The sequence below is a fragment of the Sus scrofa genome, chromosome 14 (genome assembly GCF_054392235.1).
Source record: "Sus scrofa isolate SSC_HxYL_T2T_F1_AM1 chromosome 14, Sscrofa_HxYL_maternal_Yorkshire_Landrace_v2.0, whole genome shotgun sequence".
Taxonomy (NCBI): domain Eukaryota; kingdom Metazoa; phylum Chordata; class Mammalia; order Artiodactyla; family Suidae; genus Sus; species Sus scrofa.
The window spans coordinates 133251378-133275733 of record NC_139396.1 but is presented as its reverse complement, the minus strand read 5'-3'; the positions used below and the strand labels follow the sequence as shown (position 1 = coordinate 133275733).

Here is a 24356-nt window from a genome sequence, read left to right as displayed (position 1 = left end):
AGAAAAAAAAAAGTTGGAGATGTGAGGAAGTCAAGTGGCAGGTATGATGTTTTGGGATGGTAGTGATAAGGATAGAAGGGAAAACAATCTCAGGGTCTGGCAGCTATTTAGATGTGGCAAATGAGGGAGAACGAGGGGACATGTATAACCTAAATATAAGTTGGGCATCCAAATGGCTCAGTCTCAAAGCATCAATGAACTGATAAACAGTCTAGCAACCAAAACTATTTTAAAACCAATTCAAAATTTTGCTTGCCATTCTTCAAGAACATTAAAAAGCAAAAGTTTTAGGAACAATTCTTAAATTTCCCTTTCCTCTCCTAATTCTTACATTTCATCAGCTCTGGTACTTGTCACTCTCTTAACCCTTCACTTTCCATTTCTTCTGTTCTAAAATGGACATGAAGCCCTTGTCTCTTTTTGTTTCCTTTCCTCTTTTCCTCCTTTCCTTCTGCCTCTTCAGTCTTCTCTCTTCTTATCCATACCCCTCATTTTGAATCATGAAGCCTAGAGACCATCCTGGAAAAGGCGGGAATTTCCTTAGAGGTCAGGCTTAGCAAAGCCATCAAAGATAATATTCTCTTCATGGTGGGTGGTAGAGGGGTTTATGTTGTGGCAGAGAGGTTCTATGTGAACACTCTCATGTTAATACATTTTTAAATCATCCAAGATAAGAGTAATATTTTGAGCCTTGGTGATGGGATAATGGGGGATATGTCATTACAGAAATAGGGAAACCAAGGAATGGAAGACCTTTGGGGGCAAGATGTGGAGACTGGAACTGAGCATGGATTGGAGCTACAGTATCATTCAAGGAATAAGTAGACAGAAACCTGGACAAATTGATTGGGAATTCAGATAGATTTGGGCATTATCCCTACAGGAGTGATAGTTGAAGGTATAGGAACGAGTGAGAAGAGAAATATAGAGGACATAAAGAGAAAGATGAGAGTTAAGGATGGAAGTGTGGAAAATACCTACATTTCAGGATAGAAGTTAATAAGTGAATTCAGGGAAGAATAGTCCTGGTGTCTAGGACTCACACAGATGAATTCCACCAGAATCTCTGGAAGTGGGCTTTATGAATTAACATTGTTGACACCTTCCTCAGCAATTCCATGTGCAGCCAGGTTGAGAGCCACTGCTCTGGTGGTTATGTGATGCTTAATGGTTTTCAGGGTTGTGGGGGAAAGCAGTTGGTAAGGAATGAAGTCCTAGTTTTTTGGATTTAGAAGCCAGAAACTCTACCATTCTCATTTTGCTGAGGAACCCAGGGCACCAAGAGACTAACTGTGTGACCTTGAACAAGAAACTGAATGGCTTCCCACCTCATGCTTACCTCTCAGTGCCACAGACACACTCCTCTCCCTCATCCTCACCTGCTCCTCCCCACCACAGCCCAAGTCCTGCCCTGAGACTCCCAAGGCTGGGCAATCTGCCAAAGGCTCTCCATTCAGAAATTTTTTTTTTTTTTTTATTAAAGTGTGGTGGATTTACAATGTTGTGCCACTTTCTGCTGCACGGCAAGGCAGATTTTTTTTTTTAACTTTTTAGGAAAAAAGGGTCTTTTTGGTTGTGCCCATGGCATGTGGAAGTTCCCGGGCTAGGAATCGAACCCGCCTGAGCCATAGCAATGACAATGCCAGATCCTTGACCCTCTGAGCCACCAGGGAATTCCAAGATTTTAGAACACCTTTCTGACAGATTAAAGGCTCACCTGAGGTCTCTTCAGCAGCAGCAGACAAGACCACGCTATCGGAGGAAACCCATTAAGAGGGTTTCTCATAGCTTTGTGAGCCTGGAGAGAAGGTTAACCACTAGAGAAAATGGCAGGGGGGATCCTTTATTTTGGGGTACTGGAGAAGCCCTGGCTTCTAGCACCCTCCCCTCCTCTCAGGCTCTGGCAGCCCCCTCCGTGCTGTTTATGAATTGGCGTCGAAGTCTGGGGCTGCCGTGGTAAGGCTGCCAGCGCTGAGAAGGACGCAGCATTTGTGGGAATTCTGTGACTCCAGAAGGCGAAAGGTCAGTTTCTTTTCATTGACAGTATTCTTGCTGCCCAAGGGTTTATCTCTGGGAATCTTGACTGGTTTCCAGGGTTAGGCTTCACCTCTATTGTTATATGGAAACACAGGAACAGCCCTGTTGTCGTGCCAGACTGGGTTCGACATTGGACTCCATTCCCCAAGACACTGTAATCCCGCACACCGCCCCCCCCCCCCCGCCCCAAGTAAAGTCCTGCCGTTTTCCAAAATAGCTGAAGAGGCTTTTTAAAGATACACAAACCTGTTCATGTGCCTCTCATACACATACATTTGGGCTTGATTTCTACTCCCCCCGTCTTTCCTTTCTTTCTTTCTTTCTTTCTTTCTTTCTTTCTTTCTTTCTTTCTTTCTTTCTTCCTGGGCTCTACAAAGTCACCCATGAATATGATCCAACATTGGAATGTTGGAATGTACCCTGGAGCTTGAGGACACGCCTGACATCCCCTGAAAACACTTATCTTTCACTCATCCTCATACACTGAAAAGATGCGCACATGTAACCCCTGAACTCACACACGACTCCACCAGTTCCTGGTCACACTAAAAATCCATTTGAGTTACACATGTGCTTGCTTACCCCTGGCTCCCACACGCCCACCTGGAGGTGTGTATACACAGCGCTGATGTCTGTGATCACCGCTGCGCTGAAAACACACCTTTAGGTGCCTAAGAAACAAATGGCAAGAGCGAAGGGAAACAGGACAGCGGAAAGAATGGCCCTGCTCCATCCACTTCTGTCCTGAAGCAAAGCAACCTGGATCTTTTGGGCTAACTTGTGTGCTGGGAACCCAGTGCAGACTTTTACAACAGGCCCTGATCTGAGTGCAAGCCTCAGAGGAGCAGTCTCCTCCCCAGCCACGTCTGTCTGCTGGGTTCCTCCAGCTGTCTCCAGGGCAGTTCTCCCTAAATGCAAACTATTAGCATTTCCTGTTAAAACATTTCTAATAAATAAATGAATACATCATCTTCTCAACCCAAAGCAGGTCTGAAAGCAGCCTAGGAGCTCCTCTGAGCTAAGGACGGACATGGACCACCCAGCACCAGCCCACTGGCCCGGGGCCAGTGCTGCTTTTGTTTGAATTCCTGTATGAGTAACTGCTCAAGTTGACGCCAGCCAAACTCAGTGAAATATTATTTTTAATATTAAATAAATAGATGGTGGGGTGTGTTGATCTTTTTTTTCCCCCAGTAAACTGCAGCATCACAACATAGAAACTGGCTCTTGTATCCAGATTTCCTCAGATAGCAGAAGGAAGGTTGACATTCTCTTTGACCTTCCTCATGGAACTCTTACCCCCCAGGAGACAGAAAAGTCCCAGTTGGTGTTGACAGGACCCTATTTGGAGTAAGCTGGGAGTTCAAATGCTAACAAAACTTGTATGGGTTCACCAGCCATTTTTGTTAATTTTTTCTAACTTATTGTTTTCTTTCAATAACAGAAGGCACATGAACTTTATATAAAAAGTAGAAAGCACAGATAAACAAGAAGCTGCTGAGATCTTACGACCCAGTAAGAGACAATTACTCCTAAATTTTGGTAAATATTCTTTCTTGCTTTTACATATTTATATGTTTATATAACACTCAATGAATGTTGATTTTACACAAATGGGCTCACATTGTACAAATCCATGTTTTTGTTTTTGTTTTGTTTTTTTAACACAGAACTGATTTGGGGCATCTACTTTGTCAGTAAATACTCTCCTAAAACTACTTGTAAGACTACATAATACCCCATCATATGAACAAGCCATAGTATGCTCAACTAGTTTTCCAATGTTTGATATTAAAGTCATTTCCAGTTTTTTTTTTTTTGCTCTTATGAATAGAATAATACTCCAGTAAAATAAATAAATAAATAAATAAATAAATAAATAAATATCCCTATAGCTAAATCCTTGCTCACATCCTCAATTATTTTCTTAGGATAAGTCTCCAAAGTAGAATTCTAAGACTTTAGTTACATATTGTCAGATTGCCCTCTAGAGTGATGGTATCAACTTATATTGCCACCAGCAGGTCCCCTTCTTGAAGGTCTGCCATGCTTTGTGTTATTCTTCAAAATCAGTCTTTGACAATTTGCTGGATAAATAAAAGAAAGGAAGAAAAAAAAGAAAGAAAGAAAGAAAAAAAGAACCACCAGCCTTAAACATTTAACACTAGAGGTGAGCAGTATAGGATAGGACTTTTGCACGTCTGCGTCTTTTTCACAACACGTCTTTTGCCATGTTGGGCACTGAAGGGGACAGACTGAAGAGGAGACCAGTGATGGCTTCGGAAAGGCTCAGATGAGTGAGAAGATGCCTTGACATCAGGTAAGACTGGATTAAGTTGGTGCTCTGAAGCCCCAAGTTCAGCCAAGAGAAGAGGCTCTACCACTGGATGGGGTTGAGGGTTTCCCCAAATTACATTATCAATGAGATTTGTTTATTTGGAGGGAAAAGACACTGAGGTCCAGGAGGTTTGGGGAACAGTGGGATAAGCCAGGCTAGACCAGTTTCTTCACCGCAGGATTTCTCAGAACCTATAAAATGCTAATGGGGGTGCTAAAGCTCCAAAGGGGAGACAGGTATGCAATTTAACCACATCTTTTTTTTTTTTTTTTTTCCACAGAGCATCTCTTGGGCCTGGTGCATGGTGGAACACACCTTAGGAAATGCAGTCTGATGTCATAGCGGAAAATGATCTTCACGGTAACCGCAGAAGATGGGCCCTAGGACAGAAATGAAGGGATAGGGAAGAGAGAAAGAATGGGACAAGAAAAAGCAGAATAGAAGGGAAACTAGAGGGGAAAAAGGCACAGGAAAGAAATGCAAAGGGGAAAGGAAAGGAGAAAGGGAGACAAGGGGGGGAAGATTTAAGAGAATGAGGAAAAGGAAGTGGGGAGCAGGAAAGTACCACTAGACACCACCTCGCCATGGCTTTGCGGAGAGACCCAGGGGCCTGTGTCTTCTCTGTGCTCATGTCCCTCACAGGCCACCCAACCTGAGCATATCACTCTCCATGGCTGGTTTTCTCTGAGAGGTGACCCATCTCACAGCCCCTTCCTTAGTGGCTCCCTATTACTTTAAATGTAAGAATTCATTTTCAAGGAAAGCTCAGGACATGGAGATGAACCGTAGGCCCCAAAGAAACCAAAAATATAAAAAAGAAAAAAAGAAATTCCAAAACTATTTAATTACTGCATCTTTTATTGTTGTGTAGCTCTTGGAGCATAAGACATGACCAAAACTAAACAAGCATGCTCTACTCAGCCAGGAAGTCTAGTTGCTTAAAAAGCAGAGGAAGGCGAATTGACAGCTTTTACACCCCAACCGAGCCTTTGACCCAAAAGAGCCTGCTTTCAAGAAAACAGAAAGTACCGATGTGGTAAAATAAATTCCCCAAAGCTTAAATGCTGTGTGTGTATACAGTGCTAAAGCCTTTAAAATTCTACAACAAAAGATACTTAATTATATAATGGAAGCTGTTTGTTATTTTTCAAACGTCTCAAGCAACACACGCTAAACTAAAATAGAAATACGTATTTTGAAATAAACTCATGGAGTCTCCACCCAAATCTGAAACCCCTAGAGTTCTCAAGAAATATAGGGTAGGATTTGAAACAGTTATATTGATTCCAGATTTCATTAGAACTGTGATTCCCAACCTCTTAATCAGCACAACTTTTTTTTTTTTAAGTGTCGTTTCCCACAGCCAGTCATTAATTTAGGTTTTCACTCTGTATTTCTGTCCACAGCTGTTCATGGAGACCAATGCTGGGCTGTCAGGTTGACCAGTAACATCCCCAAATTTTCTGCGATTTTAGCAAGTGTAAGTCGTACTGACTAGCATAATACACCCAGGCTTAGAGAATGGATTGATACTATACTACCCAAAAGGAAAGAAATTTGACATTTAGTTAACCTAGTCAATCCTATCACAAATAAGGAGTTGGCCCTTCATATGATGAAAAATAAGACATAAGCTGTTATTACTGAATTGGTAAATGCCCCAAAGGATGAGAACCCTCGTGTTTGAGATTTTTCTGAAAAACCTCCAGCTTTCAATATTCAATATTTGCTGCATTTCTTTCTTTTGTTTTCTTTCTTTCTTTTTTTCGTTTTTTGTTTTTGCTTTTTAGGGCTGCACCCTCGGCATATGGGGGTGCCCAGGCTATGGGTCGAATCGGAGCTCTAGCTGCTGGCCTACACCACAGCCAGGGCATTGCTGGATCCAAGCTGCGTCTGCAACCTACACCACAGCTCACGGCAATGCCGGATCCTTAACCTGCTGAGCAAGGCCAGGGATCGAACCTGCGTCCTCATGGATGCTAGTCAGATTTGTTTCCAATGAGCCATGGCAGGAACTCCATTTCCTTTAACTTCTTGGAGCTTAACAGCTGTGTGAGAAAGGCAGAAGAGACATCACCTTCCCTTTTACTTATGGCAAAAGAGAAGCTTAAAGAAGGTGAGTGATTTTGCAATTTATATGGCTATAAGGGGTTGGAATCAGAAAAAGGAGCCAGTTCCCTCCCTCCCTCCCTCTCTCCCTTCCTCCTTCCTTCCTATTAAAGTTTATGGCCACACCTGCAGCATATGGAAGTTCCTGGGTCAGGGATCAAATCAGAGCCCAGAACTGAGACAACGCCAGATTCCTTTAACCCACTGCGCCAGCCAGGGATCCAGCCCTCACCTCCGCAGCGACCCGAGGCTCAGAGGGAAGGCCAATCCAGTGCTCTCTTTGACTCATACTGGGGTGTAATCCTGCCAGGATAGGTAGGACAGGGCCAGGAGATCATTTCAAAGACTTGCTGTGAAAGGGCACTTCTCAAAGGTTATAGGGAAACATTTTGATGTAAAAAGTGTACACAGCACATTACCAAGTAGAATGCAGAATCTGCATGACTTTTTACAATAAAATATGAGATTTTAGGAGTTCCCATCGTGGCTCAGTAGTTAACGAATCCGACTAGGAACCATGAGGTTTCGGGTTCGATCCCTAGCCTTGCTCAGTGGGTTAAGGATCTGGCATTGCCATGAGCTGTGGTGTAGCTTGCAGACGCAGTTCAGATCCCGTGTTGCTGTGGCTCTGGTGTAGGCCTGCAGCTACAGCTCCGATCAGACCCCTAGCCTGGGAACCTCCATATGCCGCAGGAGTGGCTCTAGAAATGGCAAAAAGACAAAAAAAAAAAAAAAAAAAAAGATAGTGGCACTGCGGTCTTCTCAGTCGCTTGAAAGACATTTTTTAAGGTTAACTTTAGTTAACTTAAGGAGCTATTAGCATTACCATCACTAAAAAAAAATATCTTTCGGATATTTTTTTTAGTGACCATCAGGAGGCCTGGTCATCTCCCCAGGCCTCCTGATGGTGGGCTTTCATTGTTCTGGGCTGTTCTGGTGGAAATGGTGAGAAGTCCTGCTCTTTACCATGTTGCCTTCCCTTTCTCTCCTCCTCCTCCTCCTCCTTTCTCCTTTGCTGTCTTCATTTATTTAGGTAATGTTGTCACCCACAGAGGCGCCCAAAGGCAGCTTGCTCACAAATCATTTTAAAGGCTCAGAGCTGCCAGGGTTAGGTTCTGTGAGGCTCTCTTCCTGGCTTACGGTCAGCTGCCTTCTCACCATGTCCTCACCTGGCAGAGAGAGCAAGAGGCTTTCTGCCATCTCTTCTAAGAAGGGCACTAATCCCATCACAGGGGCTGCACCCTCATGATCTCTCTGGGTAGATTGATCCAGAGCCTGAATCGTGTTATCAAGGACGCAGATGTCCACAGCATTGCCTTCACAGTAAGACCAATGTAGGATGTCTGGGACTCCGTGCTTCTTAGTTCACTTCCAATGAACATGTCTCAGTAGTTGGCCTTATGGCGTGGACCCATTCCCAAACCAATTACCATGGCCAGTGTGATGTGCTTTACTGATTCACTTCAGCACGCCAGAGTTCATGTCAAGCACTGGAGGAAGATTCAACCCATCGAAATTCCACAGCGGCTTCAGAACCCAGGAAAGAAAGGAGCAGAGATGCTGGAAAGTGACTATATTGCCCACTACAACTTTCTCTCTAAAATTATCCACTTTAAACTCTTGACTGTGTCTGGTACATGGCAAGTTCAAAGTAACATGAACTAACCGACCATGTGCCTGTGTATCATGAGCTATAGTGAACATCCTGGGAGGGGGTAATAATGGGGTGGACCCTACAGAAAACTAAAGGGAAAAGTTGTGAATATAAGGCCAAGACCCCTCTGAACGCTTATGTTGCGGCAACACAAAGAAATTCAAGAAAGGAACAGAAGTCCCCGACCCCAAAACCTGCATTTGGGGTTTCATGGGTCACATTTCACTCCCTCCTCCAGGTCTGGGTAGAGCCATCTTTATTCCTCTTCCACATGGAGATTGGCATTGTGTCATGCCAGCATGGTGGGGTCTGAATTTTCACTTTGTGTAAGTCACTTTGCAGATGACTTTGGAATCTATGTAGTTTAAAAATTGAGAGTCCATTATGCTAAGTGAAATAAACCAGGCACAAAAGGACAGATACTGTATAATTCCACATACAGGAGGTACACTGTGTAGTCAAATCCAGAGTCAAATGATGGTTTCCAATGGCTGGAGGGAGAGCAAATGGGAAGTTATTGTTTAATGGGTACAGAGTTTTAGTTTTGCAAGACGAAGAGCTCTGGAGATGGATGGTGGTGATGGTTGCATAACATGTGCATGTATTTAGTAGGACTGAACCGTATATGTAAAAATGATTACAATGGTAAATTTTATGCTAGTGTGTACTTTACCACAATTTTTAAAATGTTGAGAGTGGAGTTCCCATCGTGGCGCAGTGGTTAACGAATCTGACTAGGAACCATGAGGTTGCAGGTTCGGTCCCTGCCCTTGCTCAGTGGGTAATGATCTGGCATTGCCGTGAGCTGTGGTGTAGGTTGCAGACGTGGCTCAGATCCTGCGTTGCTGTGGCTCTGGCGTAGGCTGGTGGCTATAGCTCTGATTAGACCCCTAGCCTGGGAACCTCCATATGCCGCGGGAGCGGCCCAAGAAATAGCAAAAAGCCAAAAAAAACCAAAACAAAACAAAACAATAAACAAACCAAAAAAACTGTTGAGAGTCATTTGTAGGATTTCCTTTTTTTTTCTTTTTTTTTGGTCTTTCGGATATTTTTTTTTAGGTCACACCCATGGTGTGTGAAGGTTCCCAGGCCAGCACTCTAATCAGAGCTGCAGCTGGCGGCCTACACCACAGCCACAGCAATGTGGGATCCTTAACCCACTAAACAAGGCCAGGGAGCAAACCCTCATCCTCATGGATACTAGTCGGGTTTGTTAACCACTGAACCATGAAGGAAACGGCTGGATTTCCTTTTTTAAACATTATTTTCACCGTTACTAAAAAAAACCAAAAACCTTCTGTTTTTATTATAAACATCTTGCTTGAACAGTCAACCAATTTTTGCCCCTTCTCAGTCGCTTGAAAGACATTTTTTAAGGTTAAATTTAGATCTTCTATTGAGCTCCTCTAGATGTTTCTTTCTAGATTTACCATGTTTTTTTTTTCTTCCAAAATGTCCCTTTCCATTTTCACGCTCCCTGATAATGGAGTTCTTTTGCAGCTGTTTTTTTCTCTCCCCAGTGGACTAACTTTAGTTAACTTAAGGAGCTATTAGCATTACCATCATTACACATTTTCTTGGGAGAATCAGCCTAGCCCAACCACGTTTTGGGGAGGACTCAGCAGAAGCCAAATTCTCCCACTAACTGGACCTGCAGCCTGAGTATTGCGTCTTCTCCCAGGCACTCAGTGTCACCTCCTCTGCCAGGCCTTTTATGAACAAGATTTCCTTGGTTTGTCCCAGCTCCCCTGAGAGGTCTGTATATCTTCACCATTACACACAGAGACACTCAGATGTTAACTAATTTGTTCAAAGCTCATAGTTAGTGTCTTTCAAAGTTTTGCATGTCATTCTTTCTATGCTACGTTGCCTTTATTCAGTCTTTTCCTTCTACTCCAGAAAGGAGGACATTTCCAGACCTGCAATGGGAATTGAAAAAAGTGGGCTAGAAAGGCTGGTAGTGGAATCCCTGCGGGAAGAGATGTGTCATCCCAGATTTCTGACTCCCCTCCTGCTCCCTCCCCACTCCAGCTTCTCCCCATTTCCCCCAGTCTCCAGCTGCCATCACACTTAACCCAAAGGACACACTGTCCTCTCCTTGAGCCAAACTGGGTGGAGGCAAATCCCCTGCTTCCCCCCTTTTTTTAAAGCAGAAACAAGTGAAGCACTTTTCAAAAGTAAAGGAACATTTATTATGAATGTAAGATGAAGCCAAATCAAACTGTAACCTGAAAAAACAAAAAGCATCCGAGTGGAAGTACTGACAGAGGGAGCATCCTTTCCATGATGAGTTGCGGTCCTTCCAGAGTGGCTACAGATCCACTCCCCACATTCACTCCCACACCCCCTGTGGGGGAGCAGAATCCCAATCTCCTTCACCATTTGTGGCCCAACAATGGGTCCCGAGGCTGACCTGACCATTGCCCCCCCCAGCTCCTCCCAAGGTAACTGTCACATCTCTCCAACATTAACGTAACACAACTAATTTATTTCCATACCTGGAACCCAGTGTCCTTCTTTCCTGTCTTGGAGTCGAGCAAATGAACCTGGTGCACTTATAGTGTGAGAGGAACAGAACAGGAGTTTAATCCTCAAGGATACTCCCACAAACAAGGTATTGTAAGTAAGAGTTAAGAGTATGTTCAAGGAGTTTCTGCTGTGGTGCAGTGGGTTAAGGATCTGGTGTTGCTGCAGCTGTGGCACAGGTCACAGCTGCAGCTCAGATTTGATCCCTGGCCTGGGAGTTCCATATACCATGGTTGTGGGGGAAAAAAAAGTGTTCAAATTCTAGCAGTGTCCATCACTAACTAGCCATGAGACCTTGGGCTGGGCAAATCTTTCTACCCTTTCAAATTCCATTTCCCACCTATGCAGGGTTTCAGGGAAGCTTGGAGAATTGAATGCGCACAGCAGTCAACAGCCCTTCCCAAAATGTTTGCCTTTGTTAACAACTCTGAGTTGGGTCAATACCCCAGTCTCACAGATGAGACGGCCTTTGAACCCAGGTCTGCTGTGGTCAAGGCTCACGTTCTTTTCATCTCCCCACTGCGGTGACCCTCATGTGGGTACTTGTTCTCAAGCTCTCTTGCACCATTACCAGGCTGTGCATTTGCAGAGGCCAGAACAGCCTTGAGTAAACAATGGTTTGAACTGAATGCATGAATGCCCGTGTTAGTAAAAGGAGAGGAAATGATTTGAATTCAAGAGACAGAAAAAGCACTGTACCAGAGGCTAATAGATCAATTCATTTAGACAGTTAATATTTACTGAGTATTCATATGCTTTCTGGCCCTATTCATATATATTGTACCATTTTGGATGCCTGGAGGGAGTGGGGAAGGCAGAAATGGGGGGGTATTGGAGGAATGGGGAAGTTGGTTCAAAAAAATTTTAAATCTAAAAAACATCAAAAGTCTGAATTATAAATTTCAAAATCACTTTCAGATAATTGGAAACCTCAAACAGGGTTAAAAAGGTACTGTTAGAGAAAGTAAAAACCGATAATATGATTTGTAATAATCGCATTAGTTGCTGTTATGTGAAAACATTTCTGTCCTCTTCTAGTCTCAAATCCTGGTTGCATGTATACTTTGCATCATCTCCCAAAACTAGTCATTTTAAGTTCCCAACTAGCGCAGAGTCCAAGTGAAGGTTGTTTTTTTCTTGTTGTTGTTGTTTTGCTTTTTAGGGCAGAACCCGTGGCATATGGAGGTTCCCAGGCTAGGGGTCTAATCAGAGCTGTAGCTTGCAGGCCTACACCACAGCTACAGCAACATGGGATGCAAGCCTTGTCTGCGACCTACACCACAGCTCATGGCAATGCTGGATCCCCAACCCACTGATCGAGGCCAGGGATTGAACCCGAAACCTCACGGTTCCCAGTCTGATTTGTTTTCGCTGCACTGTGGCGGGAACTCCCAAGTGAAGGTTTTATTGGACTGTTGCTATGGGCAGAAAGTACTTGAAAAGAAGACACCACACCTTGGATGGGAGGACAGGATTCCAGGGAGCAGGAAGGTGTGTCTCGAAGGAGGTTTATGCTCCTTGACTCATTTGATTTAGGAAGGGGACAAGCAGCTCAAGTAGGAACTGCAGAGGTCTTAGGCCCGGTCAGTTAGTTGAGGGTAGCACCACCATTGCTGGGAAGGCTTGATGCGGTTAGTGTTGTGGATGAATTGATGGAAAGGGGGAAAGAGAAGGAAGAACGCAGGGCCAAGGATCCCTCTGTGTGGGCATCTGCAGGTTCAGACAGGTAGGAGAACAGACAGGTTACGGCAGGTTGGATCCCAGGTGATACAGTGAGAATGGGCTCACGGGAGTGGCTCCGAAGCATGAATCCTTAAAATGATTGTTGAAATGGGAGGGAGCTGAATCTGGGGACCTTACTCTTGTAGTCAGTTTTGAGTCATTAAATGCATTCTGGCTGATGCATAAACGGGACTCTAACAACATGCCTCCGAGTGTATTTGAATCCCGGTCTGTCACATGTTAAGCAATCTTGGTAAATCATTTAATCTTTAGGCTTCCACTTCCTCAAAGTGGGGGTGACAACAACAGTGCCTGCCACTCAGGATGTTATGAGGATTAAATAACTTGATGACTTGATGACATACTCAGCATTGTACCCAGCACCTAAGCACGTCAGTGCTCAGTACCAGGCAGTGATGGTTAATATTGAGCTGCAGGGACCTAGAGCTATCACTTTTGATTTGTTAGCCCCTCAAGGGAAGGACTTTTTTTTTGGGGGGGCGGTCTATGTGGGGCCATACCCCTGGCATAAGGAAACTCCTAGGTTAGGGGTCCAATCAGAGCTGCAGCTGCCGACCTACGCCACAGCCACAGCAATGCCAGGTCTGAGCCACATCTGCAACCTACACCACAGCTCATGGCAGCACCAGATCCCCAACCCACTGAGTGAGGCCAGGGATTGAACCCATGTCCTCATGGATACTAGTGGGGTTTGTTACCACTGAGCCACAACGGAAACTCCAGGATCTATGGTTTTCTCTTTAGTACTCATTAAATTGCTTAGTTCACTATCATGATTGTTAATAAATTAACAGTCAGCTGTTTTGTAACATGGCTTCTGCTTCCAATGGTGACTAATACCTGATACCAAGCAACCGCTCTGTGGACTTGGAACCAACTGTTCTAGGTTTTTTCCACCAGAACAAGAGAGAGTTGAGCCATAGCAACACTGTTAAGCTGTCCTGTGAATCATCCCTGCGCCCATTGGCTATCCTAACATTACTCCCCAAGCCTCAGATCCCAAAAAAAGAGACTGCATAAAAAGCAAGAAGAAAGGAAAATGAAAGCAGAAGTAGAGAATTGTCTCCGTGGAGGGCTGGAAGGCATTGAAGTCCCGCCAGACCAACCATTCCACAGTGAATTAAGTAGCAGCGAGGACAAGAAGGGAATAGAGAAATGAAGGGAGAAAGAACAGGAGCCCCCCAAGGAAAGATATGTTACCGGTTCTAAGGTGGTTCAACAGAAGCTCTGCTTCTAATTCCAGTGTTAACAACTGGTCTATGCCATGTTGGGGTAGGCTGAGATGCCTGGGGAGTAGACAGGAGGTCTCTTCCCCAGATCCTGAGGTCTCTGGCTGGGCATCCCTTTTGCAAAGAGGTGCCTAGCATCTCATGTAGATGGTATCAGCTAGGATAACTTATAATAGACTTTTTTCCAAACCTAATTACTCATTTCTGCCTAGCTTTTTTTTTTTTTTTTTTTTTTTTTTTTTTTTTTTTGGTTGTTTTGCCCTTTCTAGGGCCGCACTTGCGGCATGTGGAGGTTCCCAGGCCAGGGGTCTAATCGGAGCTGTAGCCGCCGGCCCATGCCAGAGCCGCAGCAATGCCAGATCCAAACCGCGTCTGCAACCTACACCACAGCTCACGGCAACGCCGGATCCTTAACCCATTAAGCAAGGCCAGGGGTCGAACCCGCAACCTCATGGTTCCTAGTTGGATTTGTTCACCACTTCGCCACGATGGGAACTCCTCCACTTAGATTTTGTAGTACCTGATGTTACAACCTTTCATTCTTGGCAATCCCTTTTCTCTTTAAAGTGTCGTTTCTCTACTTCTGTCTTTCATTCAAAGTATAAAAATTCTTAAAAAGTCCCTTCATTTCCTTACTTTCTCTGCCGCTGCCGCTCTAACTCTCTATCTCCTGCCCTTTGCCCTTCTGTTCTTTCTGACTACTTATTTCCTTTTCTGTTTTACTTGCCATTTGTCTTGCTCTAAGACTGCATGTGAGTTTCTACCCATAGTCATCTAGGTCTTCAGCCCAAGATAATTCCATCTCTTCATGGGGAGAAAAACTAGAGACAAAAAACACCCCAGAGCTCTGGGCTCTCGCCTTTCCTTTATTGTGTGGCTCTGTTCTTCCCTTAGCGCTTTTAAATTATAGTCTCAGCCCTGGAAAGAGAGAATGACCCAGGATACTGCTCAGTAATGCACTCCACCAATCACCTTTCAACTAAGGGCTCAGAAGGCACAGCTTTACTATTTAAAGTGTAAGATGTTCCAGGCTGATATTATGCTCTTTTGTTGTTGCTGTTGTTGTCTTTTTAGGGCCGGATCCACAGCATATGGAGGTTCCCAGGCTGGGGGTCAAATCGGAGTGGTAGCTGCCAACCTATGCCAGAGCCACATCAACGCAGGATCCGAGCCACGTCTGTGACCTACACCACAGCTCACCGCAATGCTGGATTCTTAACTCACTGAGCAAGGCTGGGGATCGAACCTGCGTCCTCATGGATGCTCCTCAGATTTGTTTCCGCTGAGCCACGATGGGAACTCCTGATATTATGCTCTTGTAGGACCAGGTAATCTAGCTGAAGTCCAGCCTCTGCTATTCTACTGCCCAGAGGCTGGGGACACTTTGGAATTCTGGATAGGCCTCACTTTGGGCAGAAAAGTTCTGCAAAGTCAATGTAGTCCATCTAGTCACCTGACATCTGTGTCTCTGAATCCAGGGAAGGGAAACTCACTACTTCCCAAGGCAGCCTAATCTGTTCCATGACCAAATAAGAAAGTTGCATTTTCAAAGAAAACATTCATGTATTTGGTCATGGTGACTGTTTGCTTAGCAAACTATCCTTCCATGAATCATGGTTATTCTGAACTTTCAGTAGCCCTAGGTCACTTCACCCCATCAAAGTCTTTGCAAGAGAAAGGGCTTTAAAGGCATCAGAATGTTAGATTATTTATTCTTTTAAAATTTAAAAATGTGCAGGTAAAAATATGTTTATAGTGCATGGATCTATCCTTATCAGCCTTATCATCATGTGTAATAATAATAGCTCATACTTCTAGAGAATTACTGTGTGCCAGGCATTATTCTAAGAATTTTGCATATATTAAACCACGTAAGTGTGATATCTCTAAACTTCTCCTATTTCCTTCCCTATAGGGGTCCAGAATTTGATAACACATCAACAAAAGAAGAAATCTATGTCATCCAGCCCAATCTTCAACATTCTCTATGAGTCCCAGAAAGGGTGTGTGCCTTACCTTAGGTCACACAGCTACTAATGGTCGAGTGAATCTCAAGCACTTAACAATATCAAGCTCGCTGTTCATAGCCAGCATCAAGAACGATATTTTAGGAACCTGAGATTCTTTTTCATAAAAACCTGCCTTGATTTGCTCTACATGGGGCTACTACTCTTTCACAAGGTGCCCAAATCACCTTTCCTGCCTTGTTATCTTTTAAAGTAAGTCTTTTTTTGAGTTTCCTTTAAGACACTTGTATCATCTCTCTTTCCATTTCCTAATATATCTCATTTTATTTTATTTTATTTATTTTCCTTTTTAGGGTCGCACCCGTGGCTTATGGAGGTTCCCAGGCTAGGGGTTGAATCAGCGCTGTAGCTGCCGGCTTATGCCACAGTCACAGCAACACCAGATCCGAGCCATGTCTGTGACCTACACTAGAGCTCAAGGCAGCACTGGATCCTTAACCCACTGAGCAAGGCCAGGGATCGAACCCACAACCTCATGGTTCCTCGTTGGATTCGTTTCTGCTGAGCCACGACGGGAACTCCTCCTAGCACATTTTAAAACTTTCCTGGGGAGTTCCCGTCGTGGCTCAGTGGTTAACGAATCCAATGAGGAACCATGAGGTTGGGGATTTGAGTCCTGGCCTTGCTCAGTGAGTTAAGGATCCGGTGTTGCCGTGAGCTGTGGTGTAGGTTGCAGACACAGCTCGGATCCTGCGTTGCTGTGGCTGTGGTGTAGGCCGGTGGCTGCAGCTCCGATTGGACCCCTAGCCTGGGAACCTCCATATGCCGCCGGAGTGGCCCTAGAAAAGGCAAAAAGACAAATAATAATAATAATAATAATAAAATAAAATAAAAATAAAACTTTCCTAATGTAGCCAAGTGGATTTCTTTCCAGGTCAGTGAGATTTCTGAATCAGGAACAGAATCCTTTCGATCTCTGCCATTGACTCTCTTATCAGAACAACTGACAGACACAGTTCAGTTGACCTATTCAAGATCTGCTGGATCTTTCTCCTCTGTGGCTTGCAGGGAAGGATGTAAGAAGCAGTGGGAGAGCAGGTATCAGGAGAGGAGGATCCTGATAGAACAAGGAGACAGATGGAGGCTTAGCTGGCTGCATGCTGAACTGAGCACCTCTCTGGCAGGAGAGAAGGGAGCTGGGTCCCTGACTGTTTACTTCCATGGAAGTTCACCTGAATTCTGCTCCTGGGACAGAATGGGATATTCCCGCCCAATTCTGGCTGTGCACATTTCTTCCCAAGAACCTCCGTCTCTGCCCTATCTATATATGGAAACACATCTGACAACAGCAGCAGACAAGAAAGATTTTTGTTCTCTCAGAACGCAGAAAAATTCTCCGTCAGCAGCCGTTTTTTTCAGTGTTTGGTGCATTGATGTGTGGGCTACATAGACTATTTTAAAGTCATATTTGCCTTCAAGCAATGGCAGCTTTGTAAACAGTATGGACATGGACATATGAGTCAGATTCAGTTTATAACCAATGCTAAGGCAATTCCAAAACTACTTTATTGTATAAATATTGTTCAGAATTTGTGTATTGTGTTCAAGCTTCTTTTATTTTTAATACAGATATTATATTTGTTGGGGAAAAAATACCAAAGAGAGATTTTAGTTAGATTTTGGGCAAAAGTATGTTTTCCCTAATTGCCTGAACTTTTCTCCACTTCTATAACTAGGAAGATGGGATCTGTATTTTAGGGTCACACATACTGGGGCTCCATCTTCATTCTGCCATTTAAAATTGTGGGAGTTTACGTATGTGACTTAACTGAGTCTCCGTTTCCTTCCATGTGACAGCATTTATCTCAGAAGCCATTGTGGGTTTCAAACAAGATATATCTGAAAAGCACATGGAATTAGTTTGCAGAGTGTTAAACATATAGACACTCCGCAAATGTTAGTTTCCCCGTGTGTGTGTGTGTGTGTGTGTGTGTGTGTGTGTGTGTGTTTGGAGTGAAGAGGAACTACTGTTGATGTGGATGAACTGGAGGACCTTTCCAGAAATAAAGGATTTGTAAACAATCCAACAAATAAACACCAAAAATCAAGCACAAATCAGAGAGGAACAGAGGTGAAAAATGGGGGAGAAAAGGTTAGAAAAATGCTATCAACAGCAGGTATTTACCAAGCACCCTCTAGTTGTATTTTTACATCCTCTACCAGCTAAGCAGCATATGGGACTCAAGGATATTCTTTCTTTTTTTTCTTTTTTTTTGTTGGCTTTTTTTTTTTTTTTTTTTTTTGGCCATTTCTTGGGCGGCTCCCACGGCATATGGAGGTTCCCAAGCTAGGGATCTAATCAGAGCTGTAGCCGCCGGTCTACACCACACCACAGCCACAGCAACGAGGGATCCGAGCCGCGTCTACGACCTACATCACAGCTCATGGCAACACCGGATCCTTAACCCACTGAGCAAGGCCAGGGATCGAACCCGCAACCTCATGGTTCCTAATCGGATTCGTTAACTACTGAGCCATGACGGGAACTCCAAGGATACTCTTGTCCTCAAAAGCCTACCATACTTTTGAGGGGTAAGACTTACTCATTTGTCAAAGACATAATTAAAATTCAAAGGCATCATTACCCTTAGAGTTGAGAGGAAAGAGCACTCCCTGTATTTATAGTCTCTTTGGAGACCAGATAGAAATTCAGTGGGAGTCAAGAGAAAATGAGAAAATCTTGAAAGAGTGACCATTTGAGTCTGATGACAAAGGGAATGTCTTTACGGGGGCGTGGGGAGGCGTTGGTTTTGTTAAAACTGCAGTGGGGAAAAAGATCTTAGTATTCTTTGCAACAACAGAAAATCCCCAGACAAACCTAAATGGGGCCTGGTAGTCTCACTGGCTTTATGCGAAGGGGGTGGGAGGTGGGGGGACCGGCTGGAGACATCCAGTGCACACTCCTGGTTTCCTCATTCAGCCTGAGAGACACTGATACCCCTTGTTGAGTTACTTATCCAGATCCTCTTTAAGCTCCATTTCTTTCTTTCCCCAGCAGATCCCTGGAGAGATGCCCTTTCAACCTTCCATCTCTGCTAAATGCCTTTTGGATCCCAGCAGTGGACTCCACTGGATGGGTGGATTGACTCAGAGCAGACTGTTACTGAGGCCTATTAGGGTTGGTGAAAAGCATTCTAGCCAGAGCCTCCAGGTTAGAAGAGAAATGACAGTATCCCTGTGACAAAGCCCAGCAACCCCCCCCCCCCGACAAAGGGTTAAAACTCCCCCCTCCCCTGCCCCCCAACTTGCTGCCAGAGATCAGCTAATCTGATAATTATGGCAACAAACACAGTTTAGACAAACAAGACCTGACCCTGAGGGTTTGGAATGAAAACATTTACTCTCTCTCTCCCCAGAGAGACGGTGCCTGGAGCATACACACAGAGAGACACTGGGAAAATACCCTTGTGCTGGAGCGACAGGGTGAAAACATCTGTGTTCCTGAGCTGCTTAAGAAGATAAAGTTAATGGGGAGAAGGCAGGGGGCGGGGGAGGTGGGAGGAGTGGGGAATGGTGCAGTCTGAGGGCGCGCATGTTTGGAGCAGATGGAAAATGTACCCAGAACTGGAGATGTGAGCCAATTGTAACTGATTTTACAACAGAGGTATACAGAGGAGTCTCAAAGATGCAAAATTCCAGTGAAAAACCTGGAGGGTGGCTAAAGGAGGAGAAACCTCTTAAACCCCCAAAGTAAGATTAATTCCTGAGAGCGGGCAGGGAAGATGATCCCAAGTGGTCCATGATTCTAAGTGAATTTCATACCTGCCTGCCAGGGAGTGAGGTTTACAGGGCGACCTGGCTAATCGTCGTTTTCTCACCCCCAATTTTGCTTCTAAACTGGACATGCCCTTTCCCTCTCCGCCGCCTGCCTCAAAACTTGTCAAGCTACTCCTTCTCTTTCGCTAAAATGCTGCTTCCTAGCAGTCTAATATGTGACACAAATGAACCTCTACAAAAATGAAACAAACTCATGGACTTGGAGAACAGACTTGTGGTTGCCAAGAGGGAGGGGGTGGGGGAGGGAGTGGGGTGGACGGGGAGTTTGGGGTGAGTAGATGCAAACTATTGCCTTTGGAGTAGATAAGTAATGGGATCCTGCTGTAGAGCACAGGGAGCTGTATCTAATCACTTGTGATGGAACATGATGGAGGATAATGTGAGAAAAAGAATGTATATATATGCATGCCTGGGTCACTGTGCAATATGGCAGAAATTGACAGAACACTGTCAATCAACTAAATAAGAACCATTTTAAAAGTTAATTAGATAAATAAATAAGAAAAGGAAAACTTGGTAGTTGCTGAACGTGGAGATTCTGATCTTGGCTTGCTTCAACCTGGAATTCCAATAGTTTCTCCTTTGCCAACTGCCCTCATGTTTTGCCGCCATATATCCAGGAAGGAGCCTAATCGCACCTCCGCACCAGATGTCATTTCTTTTTGATACGTGGCTGGTGGTGTATCAGCTGGTTGGCACTCCTCTCTCTGCAGAGCAAGATGATCTCTAGGCATCCAAATCCTTGGGGATTTGCAGATCATATATACAGATGACACCAAGCTAAGAGGAGGAACTACTGTGATTGATGATAGGATCAAGGTTTAAAATGCATTCTGTAAGGGGAAAGAGGGTCTAAAATCAATAAGATAGGATGTGCCAGGAATGGGAAGCACTGCATTTAGGTCCAATAATCAATGGCATGAGTACAGGATGGAAAGACCTACAAAACAACAGTTTATGTAAAAACAAAATAAAACAAACAAAACATTTTTGGGGGTCCACAACTGATTCAATATGAGACAACAATGAACCTCTCTGCCTAAGGAATAGATACAACCATAGTAGGTATTAATAAAAGTATTGTGATCACATTAACATTTGACTTCTTTTTAGCAGGGAAAGGGTAGAACTGAACAAATCTTGATTTTTTTCTCTTTAAGTATAAGTGCTGACTAAGCAGAGCGCAGGAGGATCAATTTTCTTTAGTTCATGCTTTGGTTTAATTTCAGATTCAAGTGCCCCATGGCAGTCTACACAGGGTCCACCTTGGCAGTCCTCATACTCTGTTCAGCTGGTTCTACCTGCCCCTGAGTTTTGAATCTCATGCTAGTCCACTTAGCTGCTCCTCTGCCCATCCGATGGAGAATCAGAGATTCCTCTCCTCAAGGAAATACACTTCTTTCCAAGTAGTCCAGGGATTTCCCTTGTGGCTCAGCGGGTTAAGAACCTGACTAGCACCCATGAGGATGTGGATTCGACCCCTAGCCTCTCAGTGGGTTAAGGATTCGATGTTGCCATGAGCAGTAGTGTAGGCAGGCAGCTGCAGCTCTGACTCCACCCCAGCCCGGGAAATTCCATATGCCTCATGTACGGCCCTAAAAAAAAGCAAAAACAACAAGGAAGCAAACGAAAAACCCAATAGTCCAGTCTTCTCACTGCTCCTCACATATCCCATGGTTGCTTGTACATTTGTTCATTCATTCAAGAATCCACTGTCCACCATGTGCCAGGCACTGTACCAGGAACAGGGAAATCAATAGTGATAAGACACCATCCTTGCCCTCATCCATCTTATGTTTGGGGGAGCAGATAAAGAGAGCCTAAACAAAAAATTTAAAAATTTCAGATAATAAAGAGGTATGAAATGTTGCCAGGTTCTCGAAAAGCCTTCCATCTTCTTTCTAGAATTCTCAGAATGTTACCTTCTGCTTCCCATCCCAGCTCAAGTTCCACCTTCCCCTTGGAGGCAGAGACCTCCAGCTCTGTTCCCTGAACTTCCCAGAGGCTTATAACATATAGTTAATACTCAACTGTCCTCTAATTGTTTTCCTTACACTAATTTTGCCTCTCAACAGACTATATGAGCCGGTAAACTCTTTGAAGTCATAGGATATGCCTCTGAGTTAAACATATTCTGTCAATCTTAATCTATGATGCTGTTTAAAAGGAAACGAGAAGCACAGTTCAAACATAACTTGAGGTTCCCAGAGAACAAGAGACCGTCTTCCAGTGTTTCCAATATCCTCTAGAATAAGAATTTAAAGTCAGGATGGTAGTTTGTTTATTTGCTGAACTTACCTCCTCCAAAGAGTCCTAGATTCTGTAAGATCTTTAAAGCAACAAACATACCTTGAAATGAGCATTAGTAAGATTAGAGGGAACAGCAGGAGGGAAACACCCAACAAGCTCAAAAAGGGATAAAAGTTAAGGACAAACAATGAATGGTAAACTCAGAAAAACACTCTGTCCAAAAATGAGCCCAAACAACATTCTTTGGGGCCCCTCACGCTCTGTAGAATAAAAGCAGCACCCAAACAAAACAAACCCAGAAACGATACAAACGGCCATTGACAGAGGACTGATTAAAGCGATAATGGCACCTTCTTAAGATGGACAGTTAGGTAGGTGATGCTACATACACTGACATGAGGAGATGGCCACTGTGTAGTTTAAGAAGCAAGTCTCAGAACAACACAAGTAATGTGCTCTTTTGCACTAAAAACGTATTTGTATATGTGTAGAAAAATGCTGTTAAGGATATATACTAAACTGTTAACAGGAGTTCCCGTCGTGGTGCAGTGGTTAACGAATCTGACTAGGAACCATGAGGTGGCGGGTTCGGTCCCTGCCCTTGCTCAGTGGGTTAACGATCTGGCGTTGCCGTGAGCTGTGGTGTAGGTTGCAGACGTGGCTCAGATCCTGCATTGCTGTGGCTCTGGCGTAGGCTGGCAGCTACAGCTCCGATTAGACCCCTAGCCTGGGAACCTCCATCTGCCGCGGGAGTGGCTCACGTAAAGGCAAAAAGATTAAAAAAAAAAAATTGTTAACAAAGACATTTCTGGGAATGGGTCATAGGCAACGGGGTGGGAGAGACAGGGGAAGAGAATAATGTTTTTATTTTTAATTTCTGAGCTGTTGTATATCCTGTAGTTAATTATGGACCCACAGAGTCATTCCTGGATTTGTTTGTGCCTCTTGTGCCACATGGAAGGACCTCTAAAGAGAAATCCTGGAGTTCCTGTCGTGGTGCAGTGGTTAACGAGCCTAACATCCATGAGGACATGGGTTCCATCCCTGGCCTTGCTCAGTGGGTTAAGGATCTGGAGTTGCCGTGAGCTGTGGTGTAGGTCGCAGATGCGCTTTGGATCCTGCGTTGCTGTGGCTCTGGCGTAGGCCGGTGGCTACAGCTCTGATTTGACCCCTAGCCTGGGAACTTCCATATGCCATGGGTGCAGCACTATAAAAAATACAAAAAGACCAAAAAAAAAAAAAAAAAAAAGAGAGAGAGAGAGAAAGAGAAATCCTAAGTATCTGACAGTGAACTGTGCCTGGCTATGCCATAGCGTACCCCAACCTGAGATGTGGCAGGGCACACACAGGAGAGCAATGCGGAGGCAACTGGATGTGTGTATCATGATTGCTTCTTTAATGCACTGAAAGGAGGATGCACTGAAAATTTTCCTTGGAAAATTTGTTGTTCTTATATAAATGAACTCCTGGGAAAACACATATAAGTAAAAATTTTACATTCTTAGATGGCAAAGGAAAACAATATTTAAGAGCTGTAGAGGTCAAGAATGTGGCTTTGGAACAATAGAGACATTCTGAATTCTGAGTTTGCCACTCACTGATTTTGCGATCTTAGGCAAATTCTATCACCTCTCATTGTTTTGTTCCTCCTTCTGAATCTTTTTTTTTTTTTTTTTTTTTTTGGCAGGGGGTGGGGTTGGTCTTTTTCCTTCTCTTTCTAGCCCTGAAATACTGCTGTTCCCAAGGCTGCTGTCCCAAGCCCTGGTCCCCCTTCCTTGGGTGATATTTTCTTCCCATGGCTTCAGTTGCCACCGTGTGCCTGTGACACACAAGTCAACAAATCAGGCCAAATTTCTCTCCTCAGCTCTAGGCCCTGCCTGATGCCTTCTAAAGGGTCCCAATTTCCCACAGTCTAAACCCCTCTAATATGCTTTACGTGGTCCTTCAAAATCCAGGGCCAGTTTATCTTTCCAACCTCATCACTCACACATTCCGTCTTCTCTCTCTGTTCCAATTAGACCAAACCATTTCTCATTTCTTCAGTTAACTGTGATGATGTGCTCCCTGAACTCTGGACTTTTACAACTATTTGGTTCTCCTGGTCTAGGCTGGGTGTCTAGTGCCTACCCTAGCATTCCCCATACTGCATGGAATGACTTGTATACACATCTGAATTGCCGGCCAGATCATGACCCCCAGAAAGCAGGGATCATATTTGCTTTGTCACTGTACACTTAGAACACAATCTCCAATACTGGCACTTAATAGTCTTACTATAGACATTTGTTAAATAAAGCACTACTGTTATTAATATAGGCGAGGTGATGTAATGGTGAAGAATTGGGCTCCAGCTTCAAATGTTAGGTCTACTGTCTAACAGCTATGCAACTTTTGGCATGTAATTAACTTGTCTGTGCCTCAGCTTCATCTGTTACCCATCTAAAATGTTCAGTGGACATGAAGGACAAAATGAAATAATCGTTTTCATTACAAAGGAAGTGCTCTGTAAATATCAGATATTTTAACACTGATATAATGCTTAGCGCAATCCCTGGCACATAATAAGAACATCATAAATATTGGTTATTATCACTATAACGTTCTGTAATGATAAAAATAATTTCTGGAGTTCCCGTCATGGCTCTGTGGTTAACAAATCCGACTGG

The 24356-nt window shown here is 44.1% G+C and overlaps 1 protein-coding gene and 1 long non-coding RNA gene across 2 annotated transcripts in view; both read left to right on the top strand.

The window, feature by feature from the left end:
• The window catches only part of LOC146397015 (uncharacterized), a 50523-nt gene extending 41967 nt beyond the window's left edge, over positions 1-8556 (top strand). The window contains exons 3-8 of the mRNA XM_084997499.1: positions 1898-2022; positions 3482-3579; positions 4059-4357; positions 4656-4735; positions 5782-6491; positions 7518-8556. Coding sequence (XP_084853625.1) covers positions 1898-1928 — 31 coding nt within the window. The 3' untranslated portion in view covers positions 1929-2022; positions 3482-3579; positions 4059-4357; ... (1 more) ...; positions 5782-6491; positions 7518-8556. The remainder of the gene's footprint in view (positions 1-1897; positions 2023-3481; positions 3580-4058; positions 4358-4655; positions 4736-5781; positions 6492-7517) is intronic.
• A 5296-nt stretch (positions 8557-13852) lies between these two features.
• On the top strand, positions 13853-17196 carry LOC106506106 (uncharacterized). Its single transcript, XR_002338506.2, has 2 exons — positions 13853-15855; positions 16538-17196. It is a non-coding gene; the product is annotated as an uncharacterized LOC106506106 (long non-coding RNA).
• Positions 17197-24356: the final 7160 nt, after the last annotated feature.